This window comes from Esox lucius, chromosome 22 (assembly GCF_011004845.1).
Source record: "Esox lucius isolate fEsoLuc1 chromosome 22, fEsoLuc1.pri, whole genome shotgun sequence".
Classification (NCBI taxonomy): domain Eukaryota; kingdom Metazoa; phylum Chordata; class Actinopteri; order Esociformes; family Esocidae; genus Esox; species Esox lucius.
The window spans coordinates 2,790,001-2,813,191 of record NC_047590.1 but is presented as its reverse complement, the minus strand read 5'-3'; the positions used below and the strand labels follow the sequence as shown (position 1 = coordinate 2,813,191).

The window sequence follows — 23,191 nt, the reverse complement described above, 5'->3', positions numbered from 1 at the left end:
TCAACTAGATATCAGGGGGATATACAACACCCGAATCACATAAGTGATGGGAGCCTTTAGCCACAGAGCTCCCTAATTATGTAGCTTTAAAATAATTAAATATAATTATTTAAATCAGCTTTGGCGCATCAACTGGATCTGTGTGGTTTTGGTCAGAGGAAAATGTAAGTAATAATACACTGCCCCAATGAAGTGTACAGTTGTGAATAGTTTATTCAAGCAGAAGACACATGTTATTAGTGACATAAAAAGAAAACACTTCATTGATACTGTCATGCGAAGCGAAGTTGTAGTTTTGCGATTCTTTTCATAACTCACAAATAATTTTACATTACTTGTACGCAAAACTAGCTCCTTTCCAAATGTTCATCAAACAACCGTAATATTTGGTTTCTTAAGACGTATGTTACACAAATAGGCCACATGAAACACACTCATCTGTTTGTGGATGTTAACAACTCACTACAATGTAACAGGACGGACTAGAAAATGTTCTTAAAGACATGAAACCGTGAAGTAGCTCAGCAACTAGAGCATCTGACCTAAAAGTGAAAGGTTGCTAGACTGAATCCCGAGCCGGTGAAGCGACAAATTTTTTTGCTCAATCCATGCAAGTCGATTTGGATTAGAAACCCGCCTAACTCCTCGTAACTACTGGGAGTAAAATATAAAGGCACGGCTGATTATTTCAAACATGTTAAAAGATTCATTGCTTTTATAGCACTCACTTTAGATTTCACGTTCGGATAAATGGCTAGGATTCTCAATCGTACATAAAGTTGTATTCTCTGCAACTCGGAATAAGGCAGTCGTAGTAATTCTACGATTAGAAAAAGCAGTATGTGACAATTTCGTGCATATTTTTACACAGTGTATTACATCACATATATTTATACACACAAGCTATAAGACAAAAGCTATTTCTATATTACAGTACCAGTCAAAAGTTTGGACAGGGTATATATGTTTACTACTTTCCACATTGCCGAATAATAGTGAATAATAGTGAAAATATCAAAACTCCGAAATAACACATACGGAACCATGTAGTAACCAAAAAAAAGAAGTGTTAAACAGATCCAAATACATTTCATGTTGTAGATTCTGCAAAATAGCCACCCTTTGCCTGGATGTCATCTTTGCATTCTCTCAACCAACTTAAGTAGTCACCTGAAATGCATTTCACTAAACAGGTGTGCCTTGTTAAAAGTACATTTCTGGAATTTCTTCCCTTCTTAGAGTGCCAATAAGTTGTGTTATGACAAGGTAGGGTTATGTATGTACTGTAGTCATCAATCATATATGTGGAAAATAGCAAAAATTAATTAGTAGTTAGTAGTTGTCCTCAAACCTTAGACAGGTGCTGCATTATATTTTAAGAGTAGTTTACAAGTACTCAAAGCACTTTGATCAATCTCAAAGACAGGCGTCTGTAGTGATTAGATATCGTGGCAAGCTTTGGTTAAAAAACCCATTTCAGGGTGTAAATGTCATGGCCAACTCAACTTTTATTTTCTCCTGAGTTAATGAATTACAGATTCTCAAGTCTCACTTTCAGGTATAGAGTTGTAAGACTTCTATTTCTATTACATTTTTTTTAAATACACAAAAATAAAGATTTCTGAATGCATTTTACCGGACGTTTTTTTGGCAATGCTCTCATAGGCCACTGTAAGGCAGGATTAAGTTATCTATTATTTGACCCTGTGAATAAAACCACATGCAAAAGCCAGTCGCGTTACAAATGCTCATTAACCACTAGACACTTGCTCCTCACCAAAATAAGGCACACAAGTAAAGAATTTAAAAAGTATGACACTAACATTTCAATAACCCCTATGAAATGTTACACGGACAGTGGGAGAAGCTCAACCTAAAGAAAAAAAATGAATCTGACAGACAGACAAGCCATGCCTGATACATCGGATGAATTTCACTAATTTTGGACCTTGATGGGGTTAATACCAGCTCTGCTGTTGTTCGAATGGCTGCAACCTTCAAGTACATTCTCCTAAAAAAAAACACTGGAATACCACAAGGGAACATATCCTGAATCAGGAAGGAACAAGAAGGAAACACGGTAAACCTGAACTAGGATTTTTGCAAGCCAGAGAATTTGGGGAAACTGTCGCCTGAAGCCTTGTGGATCCTGTAGACTCGGGGGGGGGGGGGGGGGGCTACTTGCGTCCGACGGTCTCAGCCAATTTCTTCAGTCTTTTTTTCAGCTCCAGAGGAAACTTCTCATAACATTTCTTACACACAGGCTTCATGTCAAACTCCACAAACTTGTTCCTGTAAATGGTGAGAGGTCCACAGCGAGGGGTATAATGAACAACACAAGCAGGACAGCATCATCATCATCATCAAAGACACAGTCAGGGGTGCGTTAATTCCTCCAGACACCAGGTTTCCGTTACTAAACGTTTTGCCTGAAAGAGTTCGGAATTTCTCTAATGGAGAATGACGTATAACTGCTGTGAGGCTCAGAAGACCACATGACAATACAACCAAGCAGGATGACAACAGAGCCGAAGGGCAAAGAACAAGACGGCGGCGCTACTAACCAATGCATAAAAGGTAGTACAGCAGAGGATAGTGGAGAGGAAGAGGAAGGAGGAGGAGCGAAGTCTACAGACAGATAACAGGTTTCTTTTTGCGGTCTTTTGAAGTGTCCCTCTCGCGACGGGCCAGGCGCCGTTTCAGCTCCTCTGGCATCCGCTCATAACAGTGCTTACACACTGGCTTCAGATCTATCTCTAGAAACTTCTCTCTGTGATCCCACAGGGCCAGCGGACGAGGGGACAGGGGGAAAGAGAAGGGACAAGGAGAGGAGAGCAGAGCAGAGGAGAAAAGGGGAGCAGAAAAGAGAAGGGAAAATGGAGAAGGCAGCGGGAATAGATAGAAAAGGGAAAGAGACAGAGTGTGGGCGGAGACGTTAGAAAGGTCTGAGTGAAAAGACTAGTGAAATAAAGAGAAAACCCACCGAACCCAGTAATACTCAGACCGTACCGACCAAAAAACAACATACTGTTGGATGATAATGTAAAACCGGGGACGTACTTGAGGGTGAGCTTGGCGTTGCAGGTTGAGCAGGAGAAACAGCTGACACACCAAGCCTTGTTCAGAGCCGACACCACTGAGGGAGGGGGGGGGGGGAAGAGGGAAGAGCACACCCGTTACCGCTTTGCCGTCAACCGCGAAACGCTGACTTCATTAAATGCAACGGCCCGCGGTCTTACCGTCGCCTTCAATCACCCGGTTGCAGTGATAACACACGTCGCCGAAGAGCTGCGGCGAGAAAAGCACCGGTTAGCTCCACACACAGCAACGTGGCTCCTTAGCAGACATGATTAACTCCAGCCAGCACCAGTCCATTCAACATGCGCTAACGCTCCCCCGCAGCTACCACAGGAGCGGACTACACAGTGAAAAGAGCGCGGTTCGAGGGCACGCGCCGTAGCGTTACCTGGTTGTAGTGGGTCTCGCAGTAGGCCAGGCCTTTCCTCTCATAGTGGCGGTGGCCCAGGAACGGCTTCTCACACTTTGCACACACAAAATGCTGCAAACACAGGCAGTGTCACGGGTCAGGTTCGTTAGCGGCCAACAGCAGCCACGGGGCGGACGCCGCTAGGGCAGGAGTCAGCGTGTGGCTAACGCCGGCCGGGCAAATCGACCTTCTCGTGGAATATTTTCCGGATCTTAAAGCCAAAACTGATCCTAGAGCACCACGCTTACAATGAAATGCTTTAAGAACATAATAAACGTAACAGAGCATGGACAAAGAGATTATATATTGTATGCACACACGCATACAAACACACACACACACACACACACACACACACACGTAAGGACAGGACAGACTGAGAAACAGCAAGCTCGACTGGACAGCAATGTCAACTGCAGGCAAGCCAGAGCTCTGTAACGGAGGAGCAACACAGCAGAGACTGTAGGCCTCTGACTACTAACTCACCTCATGCAGTGCTCATGCTGCCTTTTGTTGACCCCCCACAGCTAGCGCTTAGCCTTCAGTGATTGGCCCTGCTCAATCGCCAGAGGCTAATCGCTACCAATCTGAGCCAATCAGAATACGGGAGAAGCGCTGGTAAATGTCAACGAGGGAGGGCTATATCTTGCATGTGCCGCAAAACCTATCATGTACATAGTGTTTGCTGCTGGGAATGGCCAGTGTCAACACGACGGTCGCTAATCTCGTCTGACAGGGGTTCTGATAGCTCTAGCGAAACCTCACGGCCACACCCCACAGGACACTAAATGCTGAGGAGTCCACTACACGGGGGCTAGCGTTCCATTTGGGACGTGCGGCCCTTCTCACCATGTCAAAGTGCCACTCACAGTAGGCGTAGCCTCGACACTCATAGTATGGCCGACCCTGGAAAGGCCTCTCACACACAGAACAAACAAAGTGCTGCAGGAAGGGGAGCAAAGAGGAGAGCAAGGAACATGTACGGATGAATAGAAAAAGAAATAAATAATTTTAAAAAGGAATGGAATGAGTGTCCGGAGGACTCACACAGCCCTGACACACACACACACGCACGCGCGCACACACACACACACACACACGCTGCCGGCAAAGAAACAAACCAAGGTAAATAGGCAGGATTGACAACGTTGGACATTTGAGGTCTCTACATTTCAGTGTGATATCCGACTACACAGCCGCCTGCAACTTCACCCGCGCGCACGCACCTCGACGTGCCACTGCTTGCCCATGGCGTTGACCACGCGTCCTTCAATGGGCCTACGACAGGCACCGCAGATCGGCACGCCCATCTTGTCGTGGCAGGGCAGGCAGTACAGCTCCCCCTTCAGCTCCCTGGCATCAGACGTCAGCTCCTTACTGCAGGAGGAGGAGGGACAGAGCGCACACAGGACACCGTCAAGTTACAGCCGGCAGACGTCGTCCGGCAGGGGGCGACAGCAGGACGGAGGAGGGCACGCTGACCCGCAGTTGTTGCAGTTGAAGTGGTCCGGGTGGTAGGGGTCGTTCTTGAAGATCAGGGGGCTGTCCTCGATGATGGCGTGGCACTTCTGACAGATGTACTTCCCCAGACCGCGGGCCTTCTCACGGTTATGGCAGGGCCGGCAAAGGTGCCTGAATAGGGCCGAGGCACGGGGGCAAGGGTTACGTTAGGCAACGGAGTGGGACCCGGCATCACACTGCCCCTCAGCAGCCGAGCTCGGCCAGTGGATCAGACTGGTGTAGGTCACGGAGACTTTCATCAACTTACAATTCCTCAGTTAAACATAATATTGGTCGAACGACAGCCTATCCAGCTAGGAACGAATCGGTGAACTGACTGGGATCTGCCCTAGAGCACAGTGATTGGCCGGGCAACTGACTGGGATCAGTCCTAGAGCACTGTGATTGGTTGGGCAACTGACTGGGATCAGCCCTAGAGCACAGTGATTGGCCGGGCAACTGACTGGGATCAGCCCTAGAGCACTGTGATTGGCTGGGCACTCACCTGCCGGCGTTCTTGACGAATCCCACGTCTGCGAGTACCGCCTGGCAGATGTCACAGCAGAAACAGTCCGGGTGCCAGCTGTTGTTCATGGCTTTGATTACACGGCCAATGATGAACTCCCCTGAGAACCCACAGCGACAAAACATGAGAACCCACGGCGACAAAACATGAGAACCCACGGCGACAAAACCCCAGAACCCACGGCAAGACAAAACCCCAGAACCCACGGCAAGACAAAACCCCAGAACCCACGGCAAGACAAAACCCCAGAACCCACGGCAAGACAAAACCCCAGAACCCACGGCAAGACAAAACCCCAGAACCCACGGCAAGACAAAACCCCAGAACCCACGGCAAGACAAAACCCCAGAACCCACGGCAAGACAAAACCCCAGAACCCACACACTCACCACACTGGCGGCAGCAGGGAGCGAACAGCATCTGGAAGTCATGTTCACAGTATTTCCTGCCTTCAAACTGTGAAGGAGCCAACAATAAAGACGTTTACATGGGAACTACACACCACAGCAGTGATCAGACACTGAATAAGGGTTGCCAACTTCTAGCGATGAACAAAACTCCTCGGTTTCCTCAGAAGTCCCAGTTAAAAGATTCACCCGGATTCAGGAGGAAACGGGCAGGAAATGAAAATGCCCCGTCATTCCTTGGAATCTCCAGATAGCCTAAGAAATGGTTGCAGGAATTTGCAGCCTTCATCGTACGGCCTGTGTTAGCCCACCTCATAGAAGAGCCCCTCGGGGAACTGCTGGAAGCACTGGGCGCAGACGAAGCAGCCCTCGTGGTAAAGCTCCCCGTTGCTGTTGACGATCTTCTCTGCCGGGGCGAAGCCGCTCTTGCATCGCTCGCAGGCCGCATTGGCCAGGGCGTTCGCCATGTTACTATGGTGACAGAAAAGTAGACTGATGATCGGAACGGACTGTACCATCCACTGACTCACAAACACTTTCACATTGCTTTACTACTGATGGTTCTGAGACCAGCATTGCATTACTGTGAAAACGAAGCAGATCAAACCAGTCTGGTCCTTTAAAAACGTGTAAGTTAATTGCACTCATGTTCTGTTTGAACAGTATGTGACTCTAGACAATGTCATAATGGCTGTTTTCAAAATCAGAAGTTAAATCGGCTTCATGACGTGTCCTTGCCATGGTCATGGTCATCTAATCTAGGGTACATCCAAAATGACTACCTAACCACGCTAAATTGCAGACCACTTTTTGACTGCCCAATTATGCCTCTTCACTGACTGGTGGGTCTGTTCACATTGGCGTGGATTTGGTCCAGTAGCATTAAGACACTGGCAACAGATTCTCCTGGACGGGGTTGGCATAAGCCAGTATCAAGTGGAAGAACTCAGAATTTAAAGTCGTAGCCAAAGCGGCTGCTGTTAAACCTCTGAGCGTTTACAGAAACACGCCCAAGTGAAGAAGGTCGATATGTTCCATCCACCACTTCCACCAGTCAGTCAGCATTTCACAGACTGGTTGTGTAGCCTATTACCCATGGGCCTCTGGTCAAAAAAAGTGCACTATGTAGGAAATAGGGTAGTGATTTTAACAGCTCAGAGGCTGCGGTTTTAAAGTCGTCCACCGTCAGACAGTCTCTGACTCACAACAGATTACCAGCAGGCCATGCAACATCAATGAGATTTACACACAGAGACTGTCTGCCTCCTGCTCGCTTCTCCAGCCAGGCTTGTCTCTCCTAATTTGGTCATCTGAGAGCAGTCAAACACACCACGAGAGACCAGCTAGGTGTCTAACGGAATTAAGTGTTTGTTTATATTTGAAATACGTCGGGGGGGGGGGCGTGCTCTGGCATTCTTTTAACATTCGCGCAAGAACACTGAGGTACAAGAAGCTATGATAGACGTCCCAAATGTCACCCTATTGTTCCTTATGGGCCCTAGTCAAAAGTAGTATGCTGAAGGTGACTTGGGGCGACATTTGTGAGGACTACAGCGTGCTCTTGTGTCTACAGAATAAAAGGATTTGAATAATTCCACAACATCCATCTATGAACTTGGTTTGTTGGCAGCCAATATGCATTACTGCCGGGGTATTCATAGACCCCAAATCAAGAGCCAAGAAATTACAACATGGTCTACAAATAGATTGTGTTGTAATGATAATATTATGTAAGACTGCTCACACTAGGTAAAATCCTTTGAATATAGACGGCACATTTTTAAGTGCCGTCTCGGACCTAAACTTGGAGAAAATAAGAGGATTTTCAAGTAGGCTAACTTTAGCCTATCTTGCTAGCTACAGTTGGCCAGCTGACAACACTCTACTACCATTCTAGTTAACAGCTGCTAGACGTTGTACTGTAAAAGCAATCTAACGTTTCATTCCAGTTCCCACACCCATCACATAAAGCTGCAACCCTTGGTAAGGCACACTTCTTTGGCGCAAAGCTACAGTCAGTAGCTACTCTGCCCCAGCACATGAGCTAGTTAAAGTACTAGCATGCTAACAAGCTAGCTGCGGTGAAATCCGAGTGTTCTTTTAAAACTTCTCAAAATCTTACCTGCCCGTCATTTCTACGACCCCCAGCATCACCTCTCAACACCCCAGTTTTGGAAATCAATCGACTCGATTCCGGTATTTTTAATGGGACGAAGAGAACAGGTTGGGGTCGATTGATCCGAGGTGAGATTACGTGCCTCTCCCAGATCCTACTAGAATTGTGCCCCTTTCAGAATCTTGCTAGAATGGGAGGGATCCACCCTTTACTAGCTAGCACGCCTTCCTGAAAGAAAAGGGACGAAATAGCACCCCCTAACGGCTATTTCACTAGTATATTCCGCTGACTGCACTCACTGTCCTGGCCGCAGTTTCTACCTACCTCACCATCGTTTGCCCTAGTCCTATCCTCCCAAATCCCGTTTCCAGACACTTCATTAGGGACGAGTGTAAAGTCGTCTAAATCCTATGCTCTTAGTGTGACAATACTTTAGATCACACCCCTGGTATGACAGGATAAGACATGTCTGAATGAATCATAGGTCTGAATCTTTTAACAACATCAGCACGAATACACAGACTAAAAATCAGTGTACGTGAAAATATACTTAAGGGTTTATTCTCATTTTTAATGCACTTTGACCATATAAAGATAGTGTTTTTATGATCAGTATGACTTATGCTGTTGTTTGTATGTGTGAGACAGAACTAGCCTTCTAGTATAGACAGACAGGTACAAATTCGAAAATCCAAAATCACATCAACAATCGTTTATTTAGAAAAGGCAAGAGCAACGTGGTTTCTACAGCTGTCAGTGTGACTACAAGTCAATCGCTGGTATGCGAATGTTAAAGTGAACACGAAGAGCTCATGAACTTGTCCGCCTCCCACAACAGAAACACACTAGTCCCACTGTTTTGCACCAAGGTAAAGGACCCTGTCTTCACTATACAGGGAATAGGATTCCATTTGGGACACAGACATAGTGACTTTAGCCACAACAGCTCTGAGATCAGCTGGGAAAGGGTTTGCCTCTCAAATTCTTATGCCTAGATTTACACAGCCCAATTCAGATGAATTTTTTTCATTTGACAAAGGAAAAAAGAGCATCCGAATTGGACCACCGGTCTAAACACTGTTCTGTAGTGTAGCAGTCTGGACCCAGGCCCATGATGAAATGGGCCAGAGCAGTGCACAGGACACCAAGGTTTGGTGTAGCTTTAATACAATGTACTACCAAGAATACCAAGAAACCAACCAAGAAATGAATGTATACAATACAAAGACAGTCTCACCATTTTTTTATGTACATAAATGAAGAAATACAATTCCATTTAAAGTGCAGGGTGACTTCTCCATACATTATCGGATATTTATTTTATATTTACATATTATTTATCACAGCATCTCACTGTAAGTCTCCAATTGTCACTGACCAGGTGAACAACACAGATATGTTTTAGCAAGGGTTTTTGTAACACCTTAAAATATCAATTTTGGGGAGAGGGTATGGAGTATTCCAAGCATCTGTACTGATAAAACACAGTAGATCTAAGATGAGTTTGGCCTTTCAAATACAAAGTAAAAATGGGCAGGGCAAACCTGATCCTGGACAGAGCACTTCATGAGCACCACCACAATGCGTTTCACCGCTACAAGCTCACACTGTCACCAGGAGCTCACACACGGTCACCATCAAAGCCACCATCTACCGTAAGTCACTCAGGAATACAAAAGCGATTAATAACCACAAACACATTCAAATAAATTACTTGGGATTGAAAATATACAGCTGAACAGTATATGTGAAGAGGAGAAAGCTCACTAGACACTTAGCTTCCCTATAGGTTAGGACAATAAACTGACATGGGTAAATTATATAATATACCCTATAATGTATATTACCAGATGTCCTTGATTATTCCAACTAACCATGGGCCAATGACATTAACAGATTCTTTACAATGCTCACATTTTCAAAAACATACCACATTTTGTAGTGAAACAAGGATCTAAGGATAAAGGATAAGGGATTTATTCTTTTACAATAATCACTTTCTTGCCATCAGAAAATATATACAGTATTTACTCTGTAGAGTGTCAACTGAAATGCCTTTTACAACATTAGTTTCAGGCCAGTTTCTCGGCCAGCTTATTCATTATAAATATATAATTATACAACAATTACAGTTAAAGATCTCTGCTGGAATCATGATTAGTTTTTCAAAGTGTTTCAGTATGAACTGATAAACTGTCATTTTCCCCACCCAACTTCATATTATCAACAGATTCAGCATTTCTTAATAATGACAGAAGCATTTAAGGTAGTTCAGATTACAAAAAGGTAGCAAGGACTAAAAGGGTCCCAAATAGAACCCTAACCCAGTCCTGTTTAGTGCACTACATTCCAACAGAGCCCAAACAACCCTAGTAGGAAATAGGAGGCCATTTAAGCTAGCCAAAATGTTAACCAACAGTGAAAAAAGAAAAAAGAAATATTTTTACAGGGGCGTAATCGCCAGAACATTAGAGTACCAGCGTAGCACTGCTAGATGACTACTGCAAACATACTGTCACTAGTCCGGGTTAAAAAAACAAACGCAGGGAATCAGCATTTAGGGACCAGGGGTTCTGGAGTTCAGCACAAGCCCAGAAAGGAGGGGAGGGTTGGACATCCCAACCTGTGTGTGTGTGTGTGTTCTCTCCCCTCTACCAGCAGGGCATCATATCAGGGAACCAGACCCGACCGAGATGCTTGGAGACCTCCCAGTGGATATCATCCAACCCGTAGCGATGATCTGGGATCAGCACCTCCTCCATGATGGAGAGCTGACTCAACCTGCGGCCGCACATCTTGACGAACTCCACAAACGCGGAGCAGGACACCTCGCACTCCCCGAGCCCGATGGCCGACAGCTGGGTGCAGCGGCGGGCGATCCGGATGAGCTCCTCGTCCAGGGGCCGCAGGCCGTTGGCGCACACCACCAACTCCACCAGGCGGGGGCAGTGGAGACCCACGCGGCCCAGGACGTCTTTGCTGACCGAGCGGCCGAAGTACAGGTGTGTCACGGGGATCTCGTCTTTGAAGAAGGGTCCGAACTCGTCCTCATACAGGAAGAAGTACATGACCAGGTTGAATTTGGGAGAGTGCTTGACCATGGCGTCCCAGCTGGACTTCTTGATGGCGTGGAAGTGCTGCCCCGGGTTGTCGCTGACGACGTCAATGCGGAGGTGCTCCAGGTGGACGTGCTTCTCCGAGGAGAGGGACAGGAGGAGATCGTCGCTCAGGAGGTGGTAGTTCAGCGCCAGTTCACGCAGCCCGTGGCACTGATCGGCCACACACAGAATACCTACAGGAGGAATGGAGAGGCAGAGCAGTTCAGTACAGCTGGATGTTAGTGCGTACGCACGCCTTCTGTGGACCTGAAGGGGGACATTTAGAGTAGTAACTAAGTGGGTATACAACCACACCCACACTTATTTGCACTATTTCCATCCCTCTGCCACTTTCCTCTCATTCATTCCCCCCCCCCCATGAGTCCCCCCCGTCCCCCCGTGTCTCTCTACCTGCGGGTGACACGTGCGGACAGCTGCTCATCTTCAGTAATTTCAGCGTATCACTGTTGTTGGCCACCAAAACCTTGAGCGACGGGTCGTCCACGGGCGTGTCATCGATCTTCAGGGAGGAGAGAGACTTGGAGTTCACGAACACCACCGTTAGAGCTGAGGTGAAGTGGGACTGAGGGGGAAACCAGGGAAACAGTTAAACCACATCAAAGCTATAAAAAAAATGTTTTATGGGAAATACATATATTTTTTGGTGAACAGCAAAACGTCTAACAATAATTTGATTCCAACTTTTAACTCAACCCCTCTAAGCGGAGGAGCTGAGGGCAGCCACACTGAACACCTGGGGCAAAAATTCCGTATCAAGGGCAGAACCAGCCTTTTCAACCTTCCGGTTTGGGGATTTGACCCAGCAACCTTTTGTTTATAGGCACAATGCTCCAACCACTACCCTGCCTCCCGTTTTTGTACCTTGGGCAGCTCCATGAAACTGGGCCTGGCAGTGGAGATGAGGCCCAGAGTCTTCAGAGAACAGTTGACCAGCTGAGACAGGATATCACAGGCTGCCCCGGCTGACTCAGTGCTGCTATCCACCTGGCACAGAGACCATATAGAGTTAAAGATCAGACACCAGGGAGATGCTAATGCCCCATGCATCCTCAGGCAAACCCAGGCAAACTTGTTTTCTCAAAACAACAACAATATTTCCCCTTCACAACAGGCATATGCTAATTGTGGGTCACCAGGTGATGACTGGGTGGAGTTTGCACATTCCAGACTTCTTCCATTGGTCCTAAAGTTCGATCTCAACACACACGCAGGGCCAGGTAATGGTAAACAAGTGCCTCCTTGGTACACCTTCATAACGGATCTGGCTCACCTTGAAGCTAACGTACTGCAAGTGATTTGAATGCTTCTTGATGATCTGTTTGATGAGGTCCGGGTGCGTTGCCTTCAGATAGGAACTAGCAGGCTGGTTCAGCTCGAACTCAAAACACCTCCACAGCTCTGGCATGTGAAAAACTTGGTTCCAGCCCCGAGACACCAGCGAGGCATGAGCTCGGTCCAGGAGAGGGAGGTACTGGAAGATGTGGAGCAGGATCTCCTGAGGCATGCGACCCCAGTCGACACCCACCTCCTCTTCCTCCCACTGTTTCTCCTTCGATTTTTGCTTCCGCTTCCTCTTTCGGAACTCTGGGGGCGGCAGAACTCCGTGGCTCGGACCCTCGCCAAAGTCCTCCTCGGTTCCCCTCAGACAGTGAGTTCTCTTCATTTTACCTGGGGATCAAATGATCAAAGAATGAGACAGACAGTATGGGTTTGATTAGAGTTTAAAGACTAGCATGGCATTAGTGTTGTTTGTGTTCAACAATGCCTCTACACATACTGTTTCACACTGACATTGTGCAGACAGTCAATCAATCAAATGTATTTATAAAGCCCTTTTTACAACAGCAGTTGTCACAAATGGCTTTACAGAGACACCCTGCCTTAAACCCCAAGGAGCAAACAACAGTAGTGTTGAATTTCAGTGGCTAGGAAAAACTCCCTAAAGTTGTCGAATTTTAGGAAGAAACCTAGAGAGGACCCAGGCACAGAGGGGTGACCAGTCCTCTTATGGCTGTGCCGGGTGAGATATTAAGAGTCCAATTGTAATAATAAATAATAAATTATTTCATCAGTGCTGAAATAATGTCCAGGACTTCGGTACTGCAGTGTAGGAGGTTTCTTGCTGTTCATTTACAATGGCTAGGGACATGCCCCCAGTCAACATTGAAAACCAGTGATTCACTAGTCAATAACCACATTAAAGCTAACTTACTCCATTATCAGTGACACCAATACGTTCATGCATGCGTCAAATCAACATCCTTAACGAATGGGCAGACGTTAGTGACCAACCTTGATTATCAACTAAACACAGCAACCGCCAACTAACGCGTTAGCAAATTAACCATACTCTGATTATGCGGACCTGATTAGCTAGCCAGCTAACCGGACTGGTTTGAGCGTTAGGTAAGTTATAACAAATTGCAGGTTGGAAATTATACCAAGTATTAATTTATAATCCCAAAAGAATAAATTCAGTTACGGAAAATCAAAGACTAGGTAGCTATAAAGTTTCGCCGCCACACCCCCTACCTGGTTGTTGTAGCAGAACTGTCAATAAAGCTCATTGGTCCTTCAGCCGATGCAAGCAGTGCCAAGCACTTTGCAAATCCAAATTCGTAGTTTTTATTTTAAACAAACTGAAGTATTTATCTGTCAATCCCGTGACCTATTTATTACAACGCTAGCTTGGTACTGATCCACAGTTGGCTCTCGCTGAAAATGGCGACGTGTTTTCTTGGGGAAGAAATGCATTTTGGGTGAATCATCGTTAAGACGGGAACTTGCAGTGCATGTCCATCAGGGGGAGTAGTTGGATCACGATTGCATCAGCGCATACCTTTACTTTAGTGTATAATAAATGGTATCAAGTATATAATGAAGATAGTAGGCTTTAACACAATGAATATACAGTAGCTATATACAGACCTAGCCAATAAAATAATAACAGAATAACAGTTATGTTCTGGTGTGCGGTGGTACTAGGGCTGAATGTGTGTGCAGGGCAGGATTATTTGGGTGTGCGTAAATGTGTCGACAAGGGTGGCGCCATACCAAGCAGCGATGCTTGCCTGTCAAGATGCTCTTGGGGGTGCTGCTGGCGTAGATCCATTTGAGTGTTCCGAGGCCAAATTGCCCAAAGTCTTTTTAGCCCCCTAAGGGGAGAGAAGCTTCTGTACCTCAGCCACGGGCGGTGAGGATTGGGGCGTGCTCATACACCCAGTTCCTGTAATTCACTTTGATTTGACTGAAATACGTGTTTCTACTTAAGCTGAGACCACACTGGGCTGTGGTGATGAGGTGGTTGAACACTGAGCTGTAGTCCATCGTAATCTCAGTAGTATTCTCCAAATGCAGGGGGTATTCAGTATCAATAATAATAACTGTTTGAGGTTTCAGGTCCCCTGCAGCTTGGAATGTATCAAAGCTGGGTCCTTTAAAATGTAGGATAAGAGCCACCTGGCATGTGTCTTAAATATGTAACATGTGACATAAATTATCTGATCTGTGTGCCTCAGGCGGGAACACAGTGTGTTCTGTTATTTTGTGACTCAACCTGACCCAGATCTGCAAAAACAGATCACAACAACAGAGAGAAACATAGTTTCTGAGAAAACAGAACAGAAAGTGATTAAAATAACAGATCTTGGCAGCTGAGCTGAAGAAGGTGGCCAGTAACAGGAAAAAAGGACGGAGTTGAGAAAGTTGATGGGGAAAGATTAGTCTAAAACCGACTCCCAGAAATAAAAATAGGCATTCTGTGAAGGAAAAAAATAAAAATGAAAGGAATGTGTCAGACTTTAAACAAACTGCTGGGAAGAAAGGGGGATGAGATGGCGGGAGGGAAACTGGGTCGAGTTTCAACTATCGAATAATGTATGTCTGCGGAAGATTTGGATCAACCGTTCGGTATAGGAACGACTAAATGCATGCCAAGCAGTATAGCCTAGAATCACCAGACAGTAGCACCCAATTGCCTTTAGTGCAGTGTTCGTGACCCAGCGCATACACCATGGAATAACTGGTGCAAGATCTGCTGATATAAAACTCACTGCAGCTAAACATAAAAGGACAGAAAGTTTTATCAGTGTCATTCGATTTAATGTTACCGTTGGCACGCCAGTGGTGGCAATGGGATGGAATAGTACGGAAAAATAGCAACATATCACACAGAAGACACGTGACTGGTTTTTCTTTTTTTTATACATTTCAATTTTTTTTTTTAAACATATGCTTTGGACATGTAAGCGAAAGCCATAACACTGCCCTTAAAATGAAACAGAGAGCGAGCCTACACTGAGAGAGCTACCGTTGCATATGAATCACTGCCAAATTATCAGGAGGGCAGAGCAAGAGCGAACTCAGGAATTGCAGTCTTGCATGCGTGCCTTTGACGTAACTTTTAAGAATCAAGTCCACTTTTAATGTTTAGATTGTGATCATTGGCCGCAGTTCGGGACAGTACCTGAGAGAAATCCACGAGATGGGGGCAAAGTAGGTGGCTTGGTAGCTAGAGTGAAGGTCGGACTGTGCTGCAGTGGCTCTGTACATAGCCTACGTTATGGTATGCGGGATAGCTAGCTAGCAGGGCTGAGATTGGAGAGGGTAAACGCGGAGTAAGTTACATGTTGCGATTTTCTCTGTAGTTGGGAAGTGGACTCTTGAACTTGTAGTGTTTCGTACAATAAATTGTTGCCTACGACCTAGTTGATAGCTACCAGCTACATTGGACCGAGAAGGGAGAAACTTTCTACCGCCTGACGCAGAGCAGCAGACATGCAGTTGACGGAGCTCCTTGCTTCGGGGAGCTTTCTGATCCTGCTTCTGGCTCCATGGTCCAACAACCGTAAGTAAACAAAGCCTTTTAAGCTATTTTTGGCGATGTTTCCACTGCGAGAGGGTGTCCTTGTTAAGCATTCCAGCAACATACTTGTTGTTGAATAATGTAACTTTTGTCTCATATCTGATGTTTTGCAACACGGCTTCCATTACTTTTTGTCAGGGCTGGAACATTTTAGCACCTTTTGCTAACAATTTAGCCTGTTCAGGTAACAATGGGAATTGGGAAATTCTTCGCAATTTGAGTACGACTCGCCCAACCTCCTTTCCCCTCTCCAGTTTCCTTGTCTCCAGAAGAGGCAAACCAATTCTTGAGGAGGCACAGGAGAGCCTATCAAGTTTTCGAGGAGACAAAACAAGGGCACCTGGAGCGAGAGTGTGTGGAGGAAAGGTGTAGCAAAGAGGAGGCGAGAGAAGTATTCGAAAACGACCCCGAAACGGTGAGTAAAACGGACGTGATCGTGTCAAATTCACACTGCATCCCATTACGTATTCAAAGGGACGCTGTCGCATGCACACCGGATTTAGATTGCAATAAGAGTCCGGTGGTTGACTTGTTCTGCTATGTTGCGCACGTAACGATCCCGGGTGTAATCCTCACGCACTAATTGTAAGCCACTGATAAGGCTTTTTACTACCAGACCAGTGGAGTAGGGTGTGAGTGCGCGTGCGTGCATTATCCACACCCCTTTTCCTCTCCCGCACTTTCCTAATGGTCATCTGGACACACATACGCACACACAACATCAATCTCTCTCCAGTCCGTCTATCAGTTTGCATTGACATGGAGCCTCATACTAGCTTGATACTCGCAGAAAAATGTCCTTCAGGGAAATCTCCCGGCGATGTTCAGGAGCTAGTTAGCACGGAATGTGAATCACTTCGTTAGTTATAGGCCTACGGAACTCCCATAGTGAAGGGCGTAGGACTGATTGGGACAGGAACATGCGTTGACAGAGAGGCTACTGAAGCGGGAGTGCAATGATGACGGACAGATTCAAAACCTTGAGTGGGTTTGTCTGCGTTCCCTCGTTAGATTTGATGTAACCCCGCTCGGGCTAGTTGGTTTGACGGTTGGGAAAGGTATTCCTTGGAGTATATTTTAACACATTTTAATTGGAGTTCATCGTAAAATGCTGTCAGTTTCACATTTTGATAAGAAGCTTATACATTTCCTCAGAGATTTAATTAACAGGACGGATCCCTTTGGGCCCAGTCGGTAAATACCAATATAATTTCACATGCCAGTAACCCGTCACAGTTATGTCGGACCTGACCCAGGTCCGCGAAAAATGTCGGTCCTAGACCCGCTCGGTCCCGGGTCACATCTCAAAATGTCTGGTCTAGTGGATCTGTGAGGACATCTTGTTCTGGGTTCAGTTCATACGAGGAAAGGGGGGGGGGCAGAAGGAATAACATGGAAAAGTGTTCTCATTACTATAAATCGCTCTGGATTAGATCTTTGGGTACATGTTGAATGTAAACTGTGTTTTTGCAATGTTGCCTGGGCCACAGCTATAGCCCTCATGTCATGCTAATGGATTATATATCTGGCTTCTGTGATTACACATGGCAGAGTTTCTTGACAGATGTTGGAGTTCATTAATGGTTGATTTAAAATAAAAACTACTTATCTGTCTGTGTGATCTGTGGGAAATATGTTTAATGTGGTCAAACATTTGGAAGAAGTTTAGGAAGTGAACCTCCTTTTTCAGTTTATTTTGTGGGCAGTTTACACAGAGCCTGTCTCCCCAGGTGTGCCTGTGGCAATACTGTGTTTGCTGAGTCAGTGCATGGACAAGGTTTTTCTTTTTCGGTCTGTCACAGTGGTCAGGTCTTCTTCTGTTGTGTGCTCTCTGTTCCAGTCTCCTTGTTGCTGATCATTTCCAGTGAAGTATGGTTGTGATATTTCTGTTTCAGTTTGTGTTTTGTTAGTATTTGTGTTCAGTTTTGGGCTGAAACACACACACATCCTTAGATCAACTGCTGGCTCATGTCCAGTCAGGACTGCTAGACTGTGCATGTTCTGTTTCAGTTGTCCCCTGCAGTCCTAACCCAGGACTGTTGAAATACTTCACATCTGGTAGTTTGTATGTGTGTATCATCCAGGGAAGTGGCATTGTTCCTTGTGTGTTAAATCTGGACAAAGGGCCACCTAGAAACTTGATTACCTAAATTAGCATATCTTTCCCATGTATTGTTACATTTGACTACTTCCATATGCCAGTGTCATGTATGAAAATGATTACGCTAATTAGCATTGTGCTGCTGTGTCTCTGATTGGTCCTCGATGGAGGCTTCTCGCAGTAAGCGGATGGATTTTGACACAGGAGCTGTAATCGGACCAGTGCGATGTCACGCAGGTTTCCCAACCCCTTTTAGGATGTTTAGTTTTGCGTGTCTCAGAGCACGGCTTCATTCATGTTTTAATCAGCCTTCGATATCCATGTGAAAACTAATGACACAAAACCACAATGTCTCCTAATCCCTTTAAGGTTCTATACTTTGACAAGAACCCGGGTCAAACTTTGGTCCAATATGTAGGCCAGGGCTGCCAAGCCCTGTTCCTGGAGATCTACTGTGCTGTCGGTTTTCTCTTCAGCCCCATTTGTGACTAACCCGGTTAAGCTTTTCCTCCATCTCATAAGAATCAGGTGTGCTAAATTAGAGCTGGAGAGAGAACCTACAGGACAGTAGATCTCCAGGAACCGGGTCGGGCATCCCAGATGTAGGCAGGGGCCCAGGGGGTGTTCGGAACCAAGAGAAGCAGAGGCAGTAATTTGAAAACGTGTAATTGACTTGGATAATCTGATTGGTCAGAGGCGATTACCGACTCACTCCATTTTGTCAACACTCCTCATTTAAGGCTTCAGCAATGGACGAAAAAACAGTGAAATAATTCTGTTTCAGTCAACAGGAAGGAGACGCGTGAATAAGGATTACTAGGCGAGGCGTTTTCTATCCATCTTTCATAGTCAGGGAGAGGATGTGCGTGCAGGTGTTAGGTACCAGGGAGAGGTGAATTAAGGTTAGTAGATTGTGTGTGCGTGCATAGAATGAGGGATGTGGGGGTGAACCCAGAATCAGGAGAGGGAGATGTGCGTGATACTAGTGATGCAATTGGAAGTTGTGTCGTGACAGAACTGCAGTCTCATTCACACATCCATTATTCATCCCACATGTGCCCATCTCTGACTCGGCACTTTCCTCAAAGCTGCAGTTGCCTGGCTCTGCAGAGGGAGTGTTCCTTCCTGGTTACCACGCCGCTAACCTGCAGTCTCCCTAGCAACCAGGAGCCTTCAACTGCAGCTTCTCTCTCTGCAGTAGTTGAAAGTTTCTGGTTTTCTATTGTCTCTTTTTTCATTTTCTGTCTCGCTGTCTCTCTCTCTCTCTCTCTCTCTCTCTTTCTGTCTCTCTCTATCACTAGATTGGGATTAGTTTTAGAATGATAGAATAATGAGTTTTTGGAAGGGTCACAGCTGAGCTGCATGCTGTGTTTCCAGAGGCTCTCGTCTGTCTGCTCGTTATCCCCAATCCAAGTCCAGTTTGACTTTAGGTTCTGTCCAGAGAGGGAACCTATGGGCTTTGGGCGCTGGCCAGCTATTAAAGTAGGCAGCTACTTTCATGAGTGCCAAATCTATGCCGTGTGTCTTATCAAAAGACAACATTTCACGTTGTTGTCTGGGGGCTGTCAACATCCTCTAGTCTGGTCTAACAGGGCTGGTACTGTGTCCCTGGGCTCGCAAACGGGTCCTGTCCATGATGCGGAGATGAGATTGTACCATGATAATAACACTGGCTGAACTGGGAGGATTCGTGGAAAGTTCAGGAATTCAGGACAATCCCAGAAATCCCTGGGACGGCGATGGCTCTGCTGTCACGCCCTGTTTACACGCGACTGTGTGGTGGCTTTCCGATCCATCGTACAATATACATCTAGCATTAATCTATTGTGTTGGACTTGCAGAAATGAAATATAACAGTTCCTTTTTCCCTTTCCATCTCCTTCAGGACTACTTCTTCCCAAAGTATTTGGGTAAGTCTTGCGGCCGTCCTCATTGTTCTGTTTGAGAGATTTCCATCACTTGATCTGGCAGTTAACACCTGTCTGCTCTCCCATCTCTGTCTGACCAGCGTGTTTGGAGAAGTTCGGAGATGCAGATCAGAAGAAACAAGACCTGATCACCTGTGTTCACAGTAAGTCCCACACCAGACCAGTCTTACCACACCAGACCAGTCTTACCACACCAGACCAGTCTTACCACACCAGACCAGTCTTACCACACCAGACCAGTCTTACACACCAGACCAGTCTTACACACCACACACCAGACCAGTCTTACACAGTGTAACACACCAGACCAGTCTAACACAGTGTAACACACCAGACCAGTCTAACACAGTGTAACACACCAGACCAGTCTAACACAGTGTAACATACCAGACCAGTCTAACACAGTGTAACACACCAGACCAGTCTTACACAATGTAACACACCAGACCAGTCTTACACAATGTAACACACCAGACCAGTCTTACCACACCAGACCAGTCTTACACACCAGACCAGTCTAACACAGTGTAACACACCAGACCAGTCTTACACAATGTAACACACCAGACCAGTCTAACACACCAGACCAGTCTTACACAATGTAACACACCAGACCAGTGTAACACAATGTAACACACCAGACCAGTGTAACACACCAGACCAGTCTAACACAGTGTAACACACCAGACCAGTCTAACACAATGTAACACACCAGACCAGTCTAACACACCAGACCAGTCTTACACAATGTAACACACCAGACCAGTGTAACACAATGTAACACACCAGACCAGTGTAACACACCAGACCAGTCTTACACAATGTAACACACCAGACCAGTGTAACACAATGTAACACACCAGACCAGTGTAACACCAGACCAGTCTTACACAGTGTAACACACCAGACCAGTGTAACACGTGGCTCTGGATGGACTGACACTAGGGGGTGTGTCTTTCTATCTCTGATGCTCTTTCTCTCCCTCTACCTCGGTTTCTCTCCCTCTACCTCGGTTTCTCTCCCTCTACCTCGGTTTCTCTCCCTCTACCTCGGTTTGTCCCTCTCTCTTTCTCATGTTAAAAGCCTTTTCCGTACACCTATTTTCTCCCATTTCATTTACCTCACCTTTCCTCTCATGTCCTGGCTGATTCTCCATCTCTCTGGGTTGGATTCACTCAGGTAGGGGGTCTGCAATGCACCAAGTCTGGACTGCAGAGAACCAGCAGGAAGTTCAATTATCTCCAAAAAGTGTGTGGCGGGGGGGGGGGGGGTGTCCTCCTCCTCCTCCTCCTCCTCATTTCTATATGTCGGTTGCTATTGTGGTGTCAGCAAGTGTGAATCTAATGCTGGGGCTGCGTAGGAGGGGTGTGTGCTGCAGTAACCAGCCAAGTGCGCTCGACACACCCCCTTCCACGTCACACACGCCGTGACTGCAGCCCCGAGATCAGTGACGTGAGAGAGCTGTGACACCAGTGAGGACGGAGGGTGGGTGTGAGAGAGAAAGGAGTGGGGGAGGGAGTGGGGGAGGGAGAGGGAGAGGGGGATAGAGGAGGGAGGGGGATAGAGGAGGGAGGTAGGGAGAGGGGGATGGAGAGGGGGAGGGAGAGGGGGATGGAGGAGGAGGAGGGAGGGGGGGAGAGGGGGATGGAGGAGGGAGGGAGGGAGGGAGGGAGGACCCACCAGGGATCTTTCTGCTGCATCAGGGCTGCTGGTGGGGTTGTAAAGTGGACCTATCTCCTGATTGGTTGATCAGGTTTTAGTCATGGAGGTTCAGCCAGAGAGTTGCTATGACTCAGCTTTACATTTACATCTGTCCTCCCTCTCTTTCTGTCTGCACATCTCCTTCCCTCCTTTTCACTTCGACTCCATGCCTTCCCCTCCTCTCTCTCCCTCCTCCCTCCTCTCTCTCCCTCCTCCCTCCCCACTCTCTCTTTTTTCCTCTCACCCTCCCTGACATGTCCAGACTAGCCCAGTGGTGAAGTCTCTCTCTCTCTGTCTCTCTCTCTCTGTCTCTCTCTCTCTGTCTCTCTCTCTCTGTCTCTCTCTCTCTGTCTCTCTCTCTCTGTCTCTCTCTCTCTGAATTCAAATCAATTTCCATTTAAAAGGCTCTATTGGGACGGAAAACCATTTGTTTACATTGCCAAAGCAAGTGGAAAATGAGAAGGATAAAATCCTTTCTCTCTGCAGTAGTCGGAAAGTTTTCAGTCCCCAACAACCTCTCTGTCTATGCAAACAGACAGTAAGATACTACTGAGAGAGAGATGGAGAGATGTGTATTTCATACTGTGCAGGTGATGGGTAGAGATGTGTATTTCATACTGTGCAGGTGATGGGTAGAGATGTGTATTTCATACTGTGCAGGTGATGGGTAGAGATGTGTATTTCATACTGTGCAGGTGATGAGTAGAGATGTGTATTTCATACTGTGCAGGTGATGGGTAGAGATGTGTATTTCATACTGTGCAGGTGATGGGTAGAGATGTGTATTTTATACTGTGCAGGTGATGGGTAGAGATGTGTATTTCATACTGTGCAGGTGATGGGTAGAGATGTGTATTTCATACTGTGCAGGTGATGGGTAGAGATGTGTATTTCATACTGTGCAGGTGATGGGTAGAGATGTGTATTTCATACTGTGCAGGTGATGAGTAGAGATGTGTATTTCATACTGTGCAGGTGATGGGTAGAGATGTGTATTTCATACTGTGCAGGTGATGGGTAGAGATGTGTATTTCATACTGTGCAGGTGATGGGTAGAGATGTGTATTTCATACTGTGCAGGTGATGGGTAGAGATGTGTATTTCATACTGTGCAGGTGATGGGTAGAGATGTGTATTTCATACTGTGCAGGTGATGGGTAGAGATGTGTATTTCATTTGTCTCTCTTTTTCCCGGTGGCATCAGAGGAGGTTTTTATAGTAACATTGTGTAAATGCACCTGCCTGGAACATTCCGGTTAAAACGGGTCGTATCTAGATCTGGATGTACAGCAGGATCTAATTTCTCTCTCATAATGACCTCTACTCTTCCTCTCTCCCCCGTTCCTTTCCTCCTCTCTCCGTACGCCCTCCCTCCTCGCCGGCTGTTCTGCGTGTCAGATATTCCAGACCAGTGCTCTCCCCCTCCCTGTAACGCTGTGGGT

General features: G+C 46.3%; 3 protein-coding genes across 7 annotated transcripts in view; 1 reads left to right on the top strand and 2 right to left on the bottom strand.

Moving 5' to 3' along the window:
- Nucleotides 1-188: 188 nt before the first annotated feature.
- LOC105020064 (LIM and senescent cell antigen-like-containing domain protein 1) lies at nt 189-8,256 on the bottom strand. Of its 3 annotated transcripts, XR_828690.4 has the most exons (11): nt 8,043-8,256; nt 6,232-6,391; nt 5,903-5,969; nt 5,493-5,613; nt 4,970-5,119; nt 4,714-4,864; nt 3,467-3,559; nt 3,240-3,288; nt 3,061-3,136; nt 2,565-2,770; nt 2,202-2,292 (listed from the first exon to the last, which is right to left on the bottom strand). XR_828690.4 is itself a non-coding variant. In XM_010886745.5 (10 exons), exons 1-10 carry the CDS (start codon nt 8,069-8,071, stop codon nt 2,178-2,180), a joined length of 1,011 nt encoding a protein of 336 aa, XP_010885047.1. In that variant the 5' UTR covers nt 8,072-8,251; the 3' UTR covers nt 189-2,177. The 3 variants fall into 3 exon arrangements, 2 of the variants coding, with proteins under 2 accessions (XP_010885047.1, XP_010885046.1); XM_010886745.5 differs by lacking the exon at nt 2,565-2,770 and having other exon boundaries at nt 189-2,292; nt 8,043-8,251; XM_010886744.4 differs by lacking the exon at nt 2,202-2,292 and having other exon boundaries at nt 2,299-2,770.
- Nucleotides 8,257-8,728: 472 nt separating this feature from the next.
- Nucleotides 8,729-14,405, bottom strand: LOC105020063 (F-box/LRR-repeat protein 3). Of its 2 annotated transcripts, none has more exons than XM_034289704.1 (5): nt 14,210-14,405; nt 12,426-12,823; nt 12,017-12,139; nt 11,546-11,717; nt 8,729-11,328 (listed from the first exon to the last, which is right to left on the bottom strand). In XM_034289704.1, exons 1-5 carry the CDS (start codon nt 14,265-14,267, stop codon nt 10,688-10,690), a joined length of 1,392 nt encoding a protein of 463 aa, XP_034145595.1. In that variant the 5' UTR covers nt 14,268-14,405; the 3' UTR covers nt 8,729-10,687. The 2 variants fall into 2 exon arrangements, with proteins under 2 accessions (XP_034145595.1, XP_010885045.1); XM_010886743.4 differs by lacking the exon at nt 14,210-14,405 and adding an exon at nt 13,688-13,884.
- Nucleotides 14,406-14,905: 500 nt separating this feature from the next.
- The window catches only part of gas6 (growth arrest-specific 6), an 18,097-nt gene continuing 9,811 nt past the window's right edge, over nt 14,906-23,191 (top strand). Inside the window, exons 1-5 of one of the 2 annotated variants that reach the window (XM_029116594.2) lie at nt 14,906-16,001; nt 16,274-16,434; nt 20,006-20,030; nt 20,129-20,191; nt 23,148-23,191. The exon at nt 23,148-23,191 is cut by the window's right edge and continues 79 nt beyond it. In XM_029116594.2, coding sequence (XP_028972427.1) covers nt 15,932-16,001; nt 16,274-16,434; nt 20,006-20,030; nt 20,129-20,191; nt 23,148-23,191 — 363 coding nt within the window. In that variant the 5' untranslated portion in view covers nt 14,906-15,931. The remainder of the gene's footprint in view (nt 16,002-16,273; nt 16,435-20,005; nt 20,031-20,128; nt 20,192-23,147) is intronic. The other variant, XM_029116595.2, reaches the window with a different exon arrangement.

Bases quoted from the DNA above. Each gene is read 5' to 3' on its own strand.
- LOC105020064 (XM_010886744.4), bottom strand. From the start codon at position 8,071: ATGCTGGGGGTCGTAGAAATGACGGGCAG. The intron at 5,614-5,902 runs GTGAGTGTGTGG...GTGGGTTCTCAG, and splicing joins TCCCTGCTGCCGCCAGTGTG to GGGAGTTCATCATTGGCCGT. The intron at 2,771-3,060 runs GTACGTCCCCGG...GTGGGATCACAG, and splicing joins AACGCCAAGCTCACCCTCAA to AGAGAAGTTTCTAGAGATAG.
- LOC105020063 (XM_034289704.1), bottom strand. From the start codon at position 14,267: ATGGATCTACGCCAGCAGCACCCCCAAGAGCATCTTGACAGGCAAGCA. The intron at 12,824-14,209 runs GTATGGCGCCAC...TTTGATCCCCAG, and splicing joins CAGGCAAGCATCGCTGCTTG to GTAAAATGAAGAGAACTCAC. The intron at 11,329-11,545 runs GTAGAGAGACAC...TTCCTCCTGTAG, and splicing joins TCCGCACGTGTCACCCGCAG to GTATTCTGTGTGTGGCCGAT.